We start from the raw sequence: 15,853 nt of genomic DNA on the forward strand, positions 1-15,853 counted from the left end.
TTGGCATATTAACATCCACACACATCAATATATGTGACTGCCTTTTTGTGGTTAATTATGTTTGTGAGCAGTGGTTTGTGTCCCTGTGAGCAATACCTTGTGACACCAATTCTGAGTCAGAGGGGGATGCTATGGAGCCAGGCCTAGCTGACGCTTGAGAATTCTGTGCTACCAGGCCTCCCACCTGGTTATAAGTCAGGAAAGAGTGAGACTCAGGACACTGATATGGCCTGTCTTCCACAGCTGGTAGACCTGACCTTGATGGAGGCCCTTCTTCTCAACCTGAGACATTCTACTGTATGTAAACAACAGCAACAGACACTGGAGTTTGCTAGAAGCAGCCTCTTTCTAGCCTGGAAGGCTTCCTTATCTTGCGGACTCCTGTCACAATCCAACACAATGTTACATTGAAGCCCATAGATTCCTGTTGGCTTAGTTGTATCTAATCTTGGGTTGTGGCTATTTAGTTTTATGTAAAACATCATTTGTCAAAGGAGTTTAAAAAAATGTCCACCTCAACAAGACTGTGAGCCTATTCAGACAACATGCTAAGCCATGGTTAGGCTGCTAACCCTTTTGCAGCAAATGGTTAGTGAGTGTGTCCACCATGGTTAGGAATGGTTCTCACAACATGATAAGTCATGGTTCAAATGACACACTAAGCCATAATATTTAGCACAAAATGCTAAACTACTGTGGCTTAGCATGTCTTCTGAACAGGGTTTGTGAAGTGTATGTGTGTACACGTACACTTGTGAATCACAGTCCAAGGGTTGTCTTGGAAGATTATCAATCCGGCATAGTCATGGGGTGATCTTAAATAGTTCACAAATACAATTTCAAGAGTAATGGTTGTTTCATTATCCTATATCAAACTTGTTTACAGCAAATAAGAAAATGGCCAAAGAGAAGCAATCAGGAATGCCATGAACCCTAGGAGCTAATGTTTTGTGAGTTGTATTCATCTCCATGGAAGAAATGTATTGCTCTGCTGGTAAAAACAATGTCTAATAGAACTTTATCTGAGAAAATTCTAGTTCTGTTATCTGATAATGACCCATGTGTCACTAAACATAGAGATATCTGATCTGGCCACCATGACACATGGCTTAGTTACTAGGGCTGTGCAGGGACCCTCCGATCCACCTCAGAGGCCAATCTGGAACCCTCGAAGCAGCCCTGAACAAACTCAGGGCTGCTTTGGAGGTTCCTGATCTGCCTCAGCACCCTCTGAGATGACTAAGAGTTTTCTGGGTGCCAGCTGTGCAGCTGGCACCCAGAAAACTCTCCTCACTTACCACGGACGGCAGAGGCACCAGGCAAGCCCCTCTCCCCCCTTCCCCACTTACCTGCATCCGGCGGCTTCCACTCGAGGACACTGAAGGCCGGATACAGGGGGAGGGGGCTTACCTGGGTCCGCTGCCACCGCTGGCTTGCGTCTGGTGGCTTCTACTCGAGGACACTGAAGGCCGGAAGCAGGCTGCTTCCAGACTTCAGCGTCCTCGAGTAGAAGCCGCTGGACACAGGCCCAGGCAGCAGCAGATGCAGGTAAGGGGGGAGGGGGGCTTACCTGGGTCCGCCACCATTGCTGGCTTGCATCCTGCCTCCATCGCCATCTTTCTTCTGGCAGCTTCCGTTGCTACCGGAAATGAAAGGGAGTAGGCCATGTGATAACTTAAAATCACGCGGCCTACTCCCTTTCATTTCTGGCGGCGACACCGGAAGCCGCCAGAAGAAAGATGGCAGTGGCGATGGAGGCAGCATGTAAGGAGACTGTTGGGGGTAGGAGTGGCTCCATAGCGCTGAGGTGGCCCAAAGCTTCAGAGCCAATTGGCTTTGGCTTTGGACGACCTCAGCCTTCGCCCAAACCGCCTCGGATCCAGTTTGGAAGGGTCCAAACTACACCAATCTGCTTCGGATTCAGGGTTCGGATCCGAGGCAGTTCACAACCCTATTAGTTACATGGCATTTGGATTCCTATAACTGTTAAGCCCTCTGAAGAGTTTCTGGGGATGGACTCAGAGGAGGAGGAAGCAGAACCGGTGCAGACAGAGGCTAGTGTCACGGCTGCTGAACTGGTGCCAGCTGGGAGTGGGGCCAACTCAGAGAATGAAGTGGAGGCAGAGTCAAGTAACAGTGTGCCAGTAATTAAACCAGCAGGGAGTTTGGCCAATTCAGAAGACACAGAGGGAGAAGCAATGAACTTACCTGCACAGTTGTTTAGGCAGCATAGGGCGGAAAAGGAAGCCCAGCGCAGGTCTTTGCGTATTTATACTAGACGCCAGCTCAATAGGGAACACCTGTAGCTGCCAGGGAGGGGTATTTAGAGAGCTGGAAAGCAACAGGAACTTGACCAGAGATTAATCTGTCCAGGAAAGCTGCCAATAGACCAGCTAATTAGACAGAGATACAGATGTGGGCAGCGTGCCCAGACAAGCCCCAAGAATTAGGCCACAAACTCAGCAAACAAACCATGGAGTTTGTCTTCATCTGTGCTATGAAACACAGTTAACTCTTTAATGTCAGAGTACAAGACATTTAAACATGAGGCAGAGTCCAGTTCCATTCCAAGAGTCAAAGGCTTACGAGAGGTAGAGAGAGTCCAAGAAAACAGTCCAGAAGTCCAGGGATACGAGCAGGTCACGAATTCCAAGCCAGTCCGAAGTTCAACCAGGATACAAGGTCACCAAGATCCGAAACAGGAACCAAGAGCTTTCACCAGGATGCTCAGTTAATCTCTGGCAAAGTTTCTGTTGCTTCCCAACTCTCTAAGGCCCTAATTATGCAAGCTAGGACAGACTTTGAAACCATGTAGACATTGGCCAGCTACATGGATTGTATTGAAGGATGGGATGCCAGTAGCTTAAATAGGACCAATAAGAAAGTCAATGGCAGATTTGGCAGGCTCTACAGGGGTGACAAGGTTGGGTCATTCCACACTCGGCCATTGTACCTTATAGAGTGGATCTTTATAGGTTGGATGGGGTCCACCTCTCTGATGCAGGGATCTGCATGTGAGTTTTGCTGGAATTTTTCCAGGCTTGAGAGGGTGGGTAGGGTGCCTAAGCTGAGGCTTGGCGGATTTGTGGGAATTTGCTATCCCAGAATACGGACAGTGTGGTGGGACCCATGGTTCGCTGAGTGGTGGTCACAGACTCTCAAGACACAATTTCTCCCTCTTTAGAAGGTTTATTACAAGCAGCGCTGCAAGGTGACAGTCTCAGAAGACCTGAGGAACTACCCAATAATTTCAGGAAAGGCTAACATATTTATAGGGTCAGTTCCCCTCAGATACAATGGCAAAACCTTCCCACCAATCATAATACAGTTCTGCAATACAATAACCAATGAGAAGCAAGGCATTTAGGCATGTACAGAGTGTAAGTACTTGTCTGACTAGAAAAACAATACATAAATGGGTATTGCAATAGTTACAGCAACCAAATCTCCATCTGTTTCCTTTTGTGGTTAGCTTGCCTTGAAAACATCTTACTCCACCCTCTAGCTGTCTGTGTTGACACCATTTTGTGACATGATTTCAACATCAGCTATGAGTTGTGAAAGTAGTTGCAGTCTTAAAAATATGTTTTGGTTACTCAGGAAGCTATGAATCTTATGATTTATAGAGCTGAGGATTTATCGAGCCATTTTCCTATACCTGTGGCCATAGGTAAAAGAACCACCCAGCTTGATTTCCTCGACAACAGTGACCACTCTGGCACCTTTTAGGCAATTGGCATACCCAGAGCTCCTGCTCCTCATGAGTTTCATGGCTTACGTGTCTGGATATGGTATGCCTTTGGAGATCCTCCTGCCTTATCTACTCAGGGTTTTACGGCTCTGCATGGGGATGACATGGGGTGGTCTCCCCACACTCTCAAAGTGTCATATAAGAAAGGGGCTGGGTTACCCGACTCCTGGCTTAAGAAAGTGGCTCGCCCTTAAACAAGGCAAGTAGCCTGAGATTAGTACATATTGATTCCCGCACTTTTCACATGCAGTTCCAGGGAGGGGTTGAATCTCCTTTGTTCTTAAATAAAGAGGCCCTAGTTTATACCAAGCTCTGGTGTCTGTGTCTTTATTCCATACTTCCTTCTCCACTCACAAATAACACTAGCTTTGGTTTTATAATGGTGTAACATGGTGTAACATCAACATGGTGTAACATCCTAGCTGTTACTGTCTTGGTTGTCAGCTGTATAATATCCAGTTATTCATTACACAAAGCCATGAAATTCATGAAATAAAAAACGTATGGTTTACAAAACAACATTAAGCCTTTAGAGCTTTCAACCAAGCACCAAAAAGTAGGGAAATTGGGAGTTAAAGCTCACAAGCCTTAACGCCACATCCTCCCTAAGAAGAAGGCAGAAAATACCAGTGAAATTCTCATTCTCCAAAAGCAGATAAACCATGAAGACAGAATGGAGAATATGATATGCAGTGGTGACTGTGGGGTTGTGGAAAACTGATGACAAACAACTTAGGGCCACCTCTCTCTCTCTCTCTCTCTCTCTCTCTCTCTCTCTCTCTCTCTCTCTCTCTCTCTCTCTCTCTCTCTCTCTCTTTAAAGCAGCTCTTACCCAACCTGGAAACTGGAATTCCTGGGTCCAAGGACAGACTGTCTTTGACTTCAAATCCAGGAATCTGAATTATCCTATTTCCCCCTATCTGTCTAGGCACTACAGGATTGCTCCCCAGATGTTTTGGATGACAACTCCCATAGTTCCTGACCATTGGCCATGAAATCTGAGGCTTATAGGAGTTGTAGTCCAAAACATCTGGAAGGCATCAGGTTGCCTACCCCTGATGCTACTTTACAAATGCTATTTTGAGTTGAATTAGTAGAAGTATAGCTTCCAAATCATGTGAGGTATTGGTTCTCCATTCAGCACTGCTTAGGCCTCATCTTGAGTACTGCATCCAGTTCTGGGCATCACACTTCAAGAAGGATGCAGACAAGCTGGAGGGGATTCAGAAGAGGGCAATGAGGATGATCAGGGGTCTGGAAACGATGCCCTAGGAGGACATGTATAATGGTGTTTAATGGTGTTAAACAGAATAGGGCATGTTTAGCCTAGAGAAGAGAAGACTGAGGGGAGACGTGGTAGCACTCTACAAGTACTTGAAAGTTTGTCATACAGAGGAGTGCCAGGATCTCTTCTCAATCATCCCAGTGTCGAGGAAATGTGTGAATGGGCTGTTTTGTCTGTGCCCACCCTGTTTTGATGTAAGCCCTTTCTATTAGAAATTAAGTTCTATAGCAATTTGATCCAAACTGTAGCTGAAAATATATTGAGTCACACTTGCTCAACCAACAAGAAGTGTTGACACATTAGCCAGAGTGTGAACCTCCCAGTGAGGACAGGAAGAGTAGTAACCACAAAGGAACAGAAGTTCCAGGATTGCAATACCCATCTATGTGTTGTTTTTCTAGTCTTAGAATTATCTGCACTCTGCACATGCATAAATGCCTTGTCTATCATTGGTTACTGTATTGCAAAACTGTATTATAATTGGTTTATTATATGAGGAAGTTCTGTTGTTGCTTCTGAGGATGTTACCCTATAAGTATCTTAGCATTGCCTTCAGATCCTCTAGGGTTTGCCACCTTGCAGCACTGCAGGCTGCTCATAATAAAACTTTTCCAAGATGAGAGTCTTGAGAGTCTTTGACCGCCACTCAGCGAACCAAGGGAACCTCCCCTTTCGGGTTCCTCTACACCAGAGTGCAGGATGCAGAATGGGATCATGTTACAGGAAGCCAGATTCCAGCAGGACATCAGAAAAAACTTCCTGATCATTAGAGCAGGATGACAATGTAACCAATTACTTAGGGAGGTAGTGGGCTCTCCCAGACTAGAGGCATACAAGATGTAGCTGGACAGCCATCTGTCAGGTATGCTTTAATGTGTATTCCTGCATTGACGGGTTTGGATTTGATGGCCTTATAGGCCCCTTTCCTACTCTACTATTTTATGATTTAGTACATGAGTGTCTTTGATTGTTTAAAAATGAAAAACATCCATTGCAATTTAAAATAAAACCTATTGTGTTAATCCATTGGCTGTATTAACAGCTGCATACAACCTATAGAAAATATATTTGCAAAAGCAGCTTTGACTACAAACTCACGATTGCAACTGAAATGAATGAAATGATTTATTGCTATACAATAGAGAATACCAAAATGATAGCATGAACTCCAATGAGAACATGAACATAAAGAAACCTCCATCAGTACAATGCAATGTGCATCAGAGAATAATCAAGGCAGAGCAATGTGAATCAAAGAACAATTTGAATATGCATAATTGATAAAGCAACTGCTAACAAAGACATTTCATAGATATATTACTAGGCTCCATGTCGTCCTCCTAATACGTCCTCCAGCCTTTTTAATTTAAAGCCATCCCAATTTTCCTAGCTATTTTAATAGTATTGCATTTTAGGATTAAGTTCCAGAAAAAGTTATTGCTTCCAATTAAGTATAATGGGCCCGCAGGTCCAAGCTTCCTTCTTTGTTCTGAGAGAAATAGAAGAATGACAGAATGGAAGGAAGGAAGGAAAGGCAAAGCAATAATCTATCCAGACCGAGTCTCATCAGAACTAAAAGGAGAGAAAATGTGAAGTCAACAAAGCCCAAGTAAACTTCTAACTACTGAGAGATGGAACCAAACCTTTTTATTATTTTGAAATTGGGCCCTGAGATGAACACCAGAACCTTTCCTGTGGGAAGGGAAACTGTTATCCCTCCAAACTGGCATCACACAAATTACATAATTCACATTGGCTCATTTCATGTCAGCATCTTTTCAAAGCACCCCATGTTCTGAAGGTCTTCTTGGTTGGATTAACAGCTGCCAGCAATCCATAGAAAGTATATTTGCAAAAGCAGCTTGATTTGGTGAGGTTAAAAATAAACAATTAAAGATGTCTGGTGACCAAATTCCTGACTAAACATGTCTCTAAAATAAGTCTTCTCCCCTGTTTAATTACGATGTGCCTGTTAAATACAAAGTCAAAAGTGAGAACAGAAAGTTGCATGCATTCATTTATTAAACAATTCCTTTTATTAATACTTCTTGATGGGCAACAAAATGCAGTTTTTAGATATTTACATTACACTGATATGAGAAACCAGAACTAGATATGAGATATAATCTGACACTTTCAGGATCTGAGCTGGAAAGGAGGGCAACGAAGCTCAAAAGAGCCATCCTGCCTATTCATGGACATCATTAGTTTTGAACAGGTCCAGGCTTCTAGTCATTTGTGTTGTTGCTTGTGACAAGTAAGTACTTCTAGGCTGGAAAGAGTGGGCCCATTCAGAAGACACCTTAAACCATGGCTTTAACCATGGAGAATGAGGCTTTTTGCTTTATTCAGCATGGTTAAAGTCATGATAAAGTCTTCTGAACACAGAAGACTTCTGAACACAGCCAGGCTTTCTGGCTTAACCATCATGGCTAAAGGTGTCTTCTGAATGGGGCCAGTGTTTCAATTGCTGTGCAATTCTTCTTTCTTCCCTCCCCCTCCCCCTTTCAGGGCCTAATATGCGCAACTGACAGAGATAAGCATACCTGAAAATAAGAGCTAGTAAAAAACAAATGAAACGCCACACAACACTGACTAATGTGTTGTCCGAACTGAGGCATTGAGAGCCTTCTACTCCAAGAATGTATCTAATCCCCTTTTAAAGCCATCAAAAATTATGCTCCATATAATGTAATTATATGAAGCAAAGGAATTATATGGAGGGGGGAATTAAAATTGTGACTCATGTTTCAGTTTGGGTTTTAAGGTAGGTGTCAGGACTTAAAAATTGAGGATGATTGATAGAGATGTGTGTAATCACAAAACCAACCTCTTTGCAAGGTTAAGAAAAAACATAACAACTGAACTGGCACATGTGGTTGTATTATTATTATTATTATTATTATTATTATTTATGAATTGCAACATATGTACCTGTAAACATCTTGGATAATCCAGCTTGCCTTCGACACAACGTTGTCTGAATGGAGGGGAGGATGGATCTGACTCATAGCCGGATTTACAGGCAAATTCCACCTCTTGTCCAGATCTTAAATTTAATGTTTGGCTACTGGTCCATTTGAACTTGATATTGTTAGGATCCAGATCTTCTTCAGTTACTGGACAGTCATGAATAGAGTTCTGTGTAATCACAAAAACAACCTCCTTTTAAGATGTATCTAATCCCCTTTTAAAGCCATCAAAAATTATGCTCCATATAATGTAATTAAGAAAAAACACCACAACCACTGAACTGGCACGTGGTGTGTGTGTGTGTGTGTGTGTGTGTGTGTGTGTGTGATATATATATATATATATATATATATATATATATATATTGTATTACAATATACGTACCGCTATACATTTTGGATATTCCAGCCTGCCTTCAATGCACTGTTGTCTGAAAGGAAGGGAAGTTGCATCTGGTTGGAAGCCAAACACACAGGTGAACTCCACCACTTCTCCAGAACGTACATATAATTTTTTGCTATCGGCCCACTTCAACTTGATCTTGTTAAGCTTCATATCTGCTTCAGCTGCTGTACAAGGCTCTGCAGAAAGGCACAAGTCATTTCATCTTGCAGGAAAGAGTTCACATGACAAAAGGACCTTATCAGATCAGTTTGAAAACGTTACATAACAACAAACGTACCCCTCAAATGGACAGACAACCTTACTATTTTCAATAAATAAATAAAGCAAAGATTAAGTTGCCTGATATATTGTGTCCTTCCCCCCTTTATTTCATTTATTACATTTCTGTGCCACCCAATAGCCAAAACTCTCTGTGCAGTTAACAAAAACCGTTGGTCCATAGCCCAATGCTGTCTAATGCAACTGGCAGTAGCTCTTTAAGGTCTCAAGAGCTGAGGTCTTTCAAGAGCCCTTCTACTGAAATCATTTTCATTGGTGGTGCTAGAGACTGAATTCAGAACCTACTGCAAAAACTACATCCCTTCCTCCAAGTTCTAGCCCTCATGCTCCTGATTGAGCATGGATTTTTCCCCAGGATCTGAATCAGGGACCTCTGGCATTACAAGTAACAGTGGCAAGTTCCTGAGCTGCACTTTAAATTATTTGGTTAACCATTGGGTTGGATGCTGTACAATAGCCTAAGGGCTGCACGGAGTTTCTTGGATATAAAGGAAATGTTAGTTCCCTTCCAAAATAGAAAAAACAAGAGTGTGGGCTCTAGAACTCATGCTATTTCTTTATATTCTTATTATACTATTTTTCATTCCTATTACAATGTGAAATAATGCATATATATCTGGATGTTGGGAGCTGTAGTCCACAATATCCAGAGGGCAACAGGTTGGGTAAGGTTCCTCTAGAATCATCCCAATCTGCGTTTTATCCACATTGGGCATAACATGAATGCAGATGCTCCTTTTGCACTTGGATCTTGCAGACACTCCCTGCTGGAGGAAGGAGGCAAGGGAGGTGATCTTCACTGATTCACCCTTCTCCATGCAGCCCCCTGTGTCACTTCTCTTCCTGCTCCAGAGGTTCCCAGAGCCATCCAGATTTTCAGGAGGCACAAAGTACTGCAGGAAGAAGGATGAATCACGAAGATTACTCTCCCCACCCCGCTCTATTCCTTTTGTCCAGTGGCAGTGAGGCTCCAACCCATAAAACTCACACTTTTTCTGTAGTTCTTGTAGCTTTCAAGAGTGAAAAATTATAGATGTTTCCCATACCTAGGCACACTGGTGTTTCTGTCCAAATTCCATTGTCACAACGGACTTCTGTAGGTCCTCTCATTATGTAAAGGTTTTGGCATTTGTATGTCACGGTCGCACCTGATATATAACTTTTCAAGGGTGTCTCCAGAATGTCTCCATTTTCAAGAGGAGGTGCACGACTACACTGTTGTCCATGATCTACAATGATAAATGAGATGGTACCCAGTATTATTGCAGATGCTGTAGCTTGTAGACACAGTCTTGCAAATCCATCCAGTTTAACAATATTTGTTTTTTTAAAAAAAAATGCAAAATAAGCCCAGCGTTAAAAAGGGGGGAAGACAGAAGGTTATCTTGGTATGCTGTAAAATATTGGGCTGTGTATAAATGATAAACAGCGAACTATCACTAACTTGCCACTGCCATTCTTTCTAGGGGGTCTGTCTTCAAGGTGTCTTGTTGGAACTGTATTTCCCCCTAAACCTCATGGTTTCGCTTACCTGGGGTAGCATTGGATAATCCCCATGCCAAACAGGGAGTGCAGGGTTTCCGGTGGTCATCTGGGTACTGGAGCTACTTCACTGCCCTCTTCTTGACTTCCCGTGACCAGTCTCTGATCAACATCTGGCAGGACACCCCCCACCTCCAGAGCAAGGGCAGAAGAGCTGGAGTGACCTTGCTCCCACCAAAAAAGTCAGGTTAAGTCCCAGATTTTTTTTACCACACAGCATCGCAAAAAAGCCCCACAGTGGCTGCGAAACTGTGGCTGCATCACATACTGTAACTGAAGCAGTGCCAATTCACAGCCACTGCAGGGCTTTCAACACGTATAAACAGCCCCTAGGAAGGTGGATATAGGGATGCATGAATCCCACTATTTCCTGTCTGTGTAGCTTCACATACTCTTACCTGTGATTCTGTTCTATTTCCTCATTAATTTCCTCATTGATCAGATTAAAAATCCTCCAACATATGCATTTAAATGTTTATTTGCTTTCTAACATATTTAAACGTGTTTTCTCTCTCAAAATAGGTATGTAAATGTACATTTTGATTACAGCTTCACACAAATGGCCTCTTCAAATTCTCCACCCCACTCATGGGTAGAGAAACTGGGGGAAGAATTTCATCAAATATCTCCAGGCGAAGGAGAAATTCTCCCAAGAGTTTCTCACATGTAGGGCTCAACATCAGCAGGATTGTAACACAACTTCTTTCTTTTCCTAAGGAGTTTCCAGGTTGCTGGGGGTAGTGATTTTGCACTACCACTGCCATTCAGCATCAACTGTATTGGCAGGCTGCCCCCCCACCATTTTATATCCACCACAGTACAGGTATGAGGGGGGCAGTGTTTTGTCTAGCTCCAGGGAAGAGGTGACATTTCCCACAAATACTGGAAATTGGATGACAGAATGCAAGGCATCTGATAATCCATGAAATACAGGTAGAATAGATTTTACAAAATCCATACATCCCTAGAAGATGCCTCCTTCTATCTCTTCCACGGCCTTTGTATTGAATAATGAACATTTATTTATTAATAGTCCACCATTCCGCCATCATGGCATACATAGGGTTCCCTAGCAATCTCCCTTCCTGGCACAAGACTTCTTAACTTTAACAAGGTTGTTATATATACACCTATTACTCAATCCAGAGAGGCTTCTCAGCACATGCATAACAATCATCTCTTCTCTTACACGATATGCATAAAATGAAAAAGGCAGAAGCATGATACAGGATTGGGCCAGGAAGGAGAATTTCTAGCGTCCCTTTCAGATTAGAAGGAAAATGAGGACAACTGGGTGGTGATAATTTAGCCGTGACAAAATTGGGGCTATCCCAGGACTATTTCATATTGCCATTGTGATCATGGCAAGCACCCAGAGAAAATGTGGTAAATGTGGTTGTAATGATAAAACTTGAGTTATTCATGTAGCAAGTGCTTCCTTCGATAGCAAACTCAGGTGCTGTGTGCCAATAGCATTGGAGCCAAAACGAGACCACCGAGAAAAATAAGGTAATTATCAGAATACTTGGGAGGAACCCCAAGGTTTACAAAAGTATGAATAATATTTTTTGAAAAGGAAACTTAAAGGGAGGGGGGAAAGAACAAGGATCAAGAATGTTCAACAGTTTGAAAAATAATGGAAACTGGGGAAGGCAGATGGAATTGAATATCTGGACGAAGGCATGTCTCCTAGAAGAGGGCATAAAGTGCAGTCTACTGAAGGAGGTGAGTATACACTGCAACATCTTGTTGCAGGTCTCACTTCTTTATATGATTCTCCAAATTAAATCAAGAGCTCTATGCATGTAGGGGGAAAGTGAAAGTGCTTACAGATGCCTGAATCGTACTAAGGAAAAACACTCAATGGTGTCTGCTCATCTATCAGGATTAACTGTAAAACATTCTGCCATTAAGTGACCTATTAATTCTAGTAAAGCATCTGCTACCACATTAGAATTGACAGAACTCCAAAACTTAATGGTGGGGAAGGGAAATACAACATTAAAGTGATTCCTATCTCTGGGGTTCTAGTAAAGAACCAAAGAACCTAAGAAGAGCCATGCTGGATCAGACATAAGACTCCATCTAGTCCAGCACTCTTTTCACACAGTGGCCAACCAACTGCCCACAGGAAACCCACAAGCAGAACATAATAGTTTTTCTAAGTTTAAGAAAGCCATAAGAATCATAGAATAGTAGTGTTGGAAGGTGCCTATAAGGCCATCAAGTCCAACCCCCTGCTCAATGCAGGAATGACTGGTCTCTTCCAGCAGGCCTACCCTGATGAATTTTAAGATGTCTGATTGTTAATATTGTATCACTTATATATATTTTTAATTAGTTTTATGCATTTCATGGAATTTTTGTATTTAATGTTGTTTCCTGCCTCGATCCAGAGGGAGAGGCAGGGCAAGAAATAAATAAATTTATTATTATTATTATTATTATTATTATTATTATTATTATTGAAACAGCACCCTCCCACCCATGTTCCCCAGCAACAGGTGTATGTAGGCATACTGCCTCTAATACTGTATATAGTATTACAATTCTGGTGAAGTGAACTCTTCCTTTAATGAAGAATTAAATTTCCCCAAATTAAATATTGCCTGCTGCTTTCATAACTTACCATTTTGGGTAGAACAGAATGTCCATAGGAGAAATGAGATGATATAGATCAGTGATCGCTTCATTGTGCGTCATGCAATGTACAGTTCCTCTACACCACAGAACCTTTGAACCACAGAAATGTTCAGCTGCCTCAATATTCCAGAGATTAACACTACAGAGATGTGTCTGCTTTTGTGGGTTGGCAATTCATTTCCTCTAGCAGTTCCTTTTTCTTGATGTTGTCTTGTGGTGTTTTTGAATTCTTCTGGATAAGAGAGGATTTCTCAGAATTTCCCCAATGAGACAATAGATGCAAAAGGTCTGTGAAATTCTGGCAGTAGTTACTTAAATCGAAAACTGGACTTTGGTGCAGGATTGCCAAATGGTCAGGAAAACAACAATTTCTGCTTTTCTCTCACGTCATTAAAAACAGCTGAATAAGCAGAAATTGGTTGCTGCAGCCTTGAAAGAAGTATTATGGCTGCACATGACCGGCCAACGTCCAACGAAAGTTTGGGCAGGAGCTGGCACTTGTGTTTGGGGAGGAGCGAAATGAACGGTCCCCCATTGGATACCGGGTCACGTGGGGGTAGGGTGACCATATTTTGGAAAACAAAAAGGAGGACAACATGGTCGCCCCCAAGGGGGCATGTCCAGCACCAAGGGGGCGTGCCCACCCGAACATAGCCTTGGTCACATGTCTGATTTTACAGCACACACTTAAGACAAATCTCTTCTTCATAACATCTTAATGTTAAAATCACTGAAATAAAGAACAAGTGAGAGATTCAATGTATCTGAAATTAACTTCACTCAATCCTACTTTTGTAGGTTTTGCTGTACTTTGAAGCTTTTGCTATACTCTTTGTGTTATTTTATTTATTTATTTATTTATTTATTTTATTACATTTATATACCGCCCCACAGCCGAAGCTCTCTGGGCGGTTTACAACAATTAAAAATAGTAAACATTAAAAGTATACAAAAATTTAAAAAACATAAAAACAGTATAAAAACAACAGTATAAAAAGTGTTACATTCTCCCCTTCCCTCAAATATTTTTTCTGACTGTATCTTCACTCATTGCAAGCTGCTGTTGTTGTTAACAGGGTTTGCTACTGGCCCCAGATCTGTTTCAAATTTGGTATGGCTAAAGCTCTACCTAAAAGCTAAGTTTCAGCTCTTTATCTTCAAAAATGACAGTTTAAAAAATAATAATTTTAAAACGTCATTTTTTAAAAAATTCCTAAAAAATCAATGGATGAGCGGATCTCTTTCAAATTTGGTGTGGCTAAAGCTCTACCTAAATCCTATCATGGTACAAAGTTTCATCACTTTATCTTTAAAAATGATGATTTTAAAAATAATAATTTTAAAACCTCAATTTTTAAAAAATTCCTTAAAAATCAATGGATGAACAGATCTATTTTAAATTTGTTGTGGCTAAAGCTCTACCTAAGTCCTTTCATGGTGCAAAGTTTCATCTCTTTATCTTTAAAAATGACAATTTAAAAAATAATAATTTTAAAACCTTAATTTTTAAAAAATTCCTAAAAAATCAGTGGATGAACAGATCTGTTTCAAATTTGGTATGACTAAAGCCCTTCCTAAGAGCTACCATTGTGCCAAGTTTCATGTCTTTATCTTAAAAAATGACGGAGTTATAAGCATTTTTGTTAATTCCCATTAGAGCTGCTCTTTGCAAAAAACCTGGATTTCCCCTCCCCCTCCCGGATCTGCCGGTTTACAGCAAAAATCCGGCCATATCCGGGCAAATCCGGGTCATATGGTCACCCTACGTGGGGGCCTGGGGAGGGGCTGCTCTAAATAAGCAGCCCTCACCAGCACTCGGCCTCTTTCGGGTCGCTGACCCCACCCTCCCTCCCTCTTCTAGTATGGGATTAGCCAGTCGCTCTCTTTGGAGGAGGGGCTAAGTAGGAATTTTTCCCCGCGGGGTTTTTGCCTATTTCATACTGGAGGTTTTATGAGGAAGGGTGAATAAATAGGTAAATTCGTGGCAGGGATGTACGGGAATTTATATGTTTAGTTAGGGCGGTAAGCACACTGGCACCCGTTTTGGGAGAATGGCCTATCCAGACAGCCTGCTCCGCAGGGGCTCCATGGCTCACGTGTCAGGATATGGTATGCCTTTGGAGGCCCTCCAGTTTCATCTAATTGCTGTCGTTATGGCAGCAAGTGGGGGTGAAACAGGGCGGTCTCCCCACACTTACAAGGTGACAGATAAGCAGGGAGCTGGGTTAACCGGCTTCTGGTTTGGAGTGTGGCTTGCCCATAATGACAGGCAAAGTAGCCTGAGTTAGAACTAATTCCCGCACTGTCACATGAAGATCATGGGAGGGATGTAGTTATGTAATTATAAATAAAGAGGCCCAAGTTTAATCCAAGCTCTGTGTTAGCGTCTTATTTACCGCTTCCTTCTACAAACACAACAAGTTGTTGATAACTTTATTATTGAGTAGAAAACAATATATTTTAAAATCATAGGATATACCATAATGCAGAATACAGCATGCAAAATAGTATTGATTCTAAACGGTGGAAATCTGCTTTGAACACCATTCTTTGGCAAAAACCTGGGATATAAAGGGGGGGAGAGTGGTCTCTTTTTCTTATATATATACACACATTCCCCCTCTCTCTTTGCAACTATTGCAGCTAATAAATAATAATAATAATAATAATAATAATAATAATAATAATAATAATAATAATATCTGGAATTAGGAGTGAGCAGTGAGATGGCCAAATTTGCTAATGACACCAAATTATTTATGGTTCTTAAAACAAAGTGACATTGCGAAGAGCTCCAAAAGAATCTCTCCATACTGGGAGAATGGGCATCAAATGGGCAAAAGCAGTTCTATGCAAGTGTAAAGTGATGCACACTGGGGCAAAACTAGGGTGACCATATGAAAAGGAGGACAAGGCTCCTGTGTCTTTAACAATTGTATTGAAAAGGGAATTTCAGCAGGTGTCATTTGTATATA

General features: G+C 41.8%; 1 protein-coding gene across 1 annotated transcript; it reads right to left on the reverse strand.

Annotated features, from left to right (window-relative positions):
• Positions 1 to 6,148: 6,148 nt before the first annotated feature.
• Positions 6,149 to 13,336, reverse strand: LOC134404456 (complement factor H-related protein 2-like). Its single transcript, XM_063135154.1, has 5 exons — positions 12,865 to 13,336; positions 9,740 to 9,922; positions 8,394 to 8,590; positions 7,971 to 8,177; positions 6,149 to 7,005 (listed from the first exon to the last, which is right to left on the reverse strand). Exons 1-5 carry the CDS (start codon positions 12,926 to 12,928, stop codon positions 6,991 to 6,993), a joined length of 666 nt encoding a protein of 221 aa, XP_062991224.1. The 5' UTR covers positions 12,929 to 13,336; the 3' UTR covers positions 6,149 to 6,990.
• Positions 13,337 to 15,853: the final 2,517 nt, after the last annotated feature.

This window comes from Elgaria multicarinata, chromosome 1, assembly GCF_023053635.1.
Source record: "Elgaria multicarinata webbii isolate HBS135686 ecotype San Diego chromosome 1, rElgMul1.1.pri, whole genome shotgun sequence".
Classification (NCBI taxonomy): Eukaryota; Metazoa; Chordata; class Lepidosauria; order Squamata; family Anguidae; genus Elgaria; species Elgaria multicarinata.

What these genes read in the sequence shown, in the direction of transcription:
- LOC134404456 (XM_063135154.1), bottom strand. Translation starts at nt 12,928, where the DNA reads ATGAAGCGATCACTGATCTATATCATCTCATTTCTCCTATGGACATTC. An exon ending in ATTCTGTTCTACCCAAAATG is followed by an intron (nt 9,923 to 12,864) that starts GTAAGTTATGAA and finishes TTATCATTGTAG; the next exon opens with ATCATGGACAACAGTGTAGT. An exon ending in AATATCCAAAATGTATAGCG is followed by an intron (nt 8,178 to 8,393) that starts GTACGTATATTG and finishes GTGATTACACAG; the next exon opens with AACTCTATTCATGACTGTCC.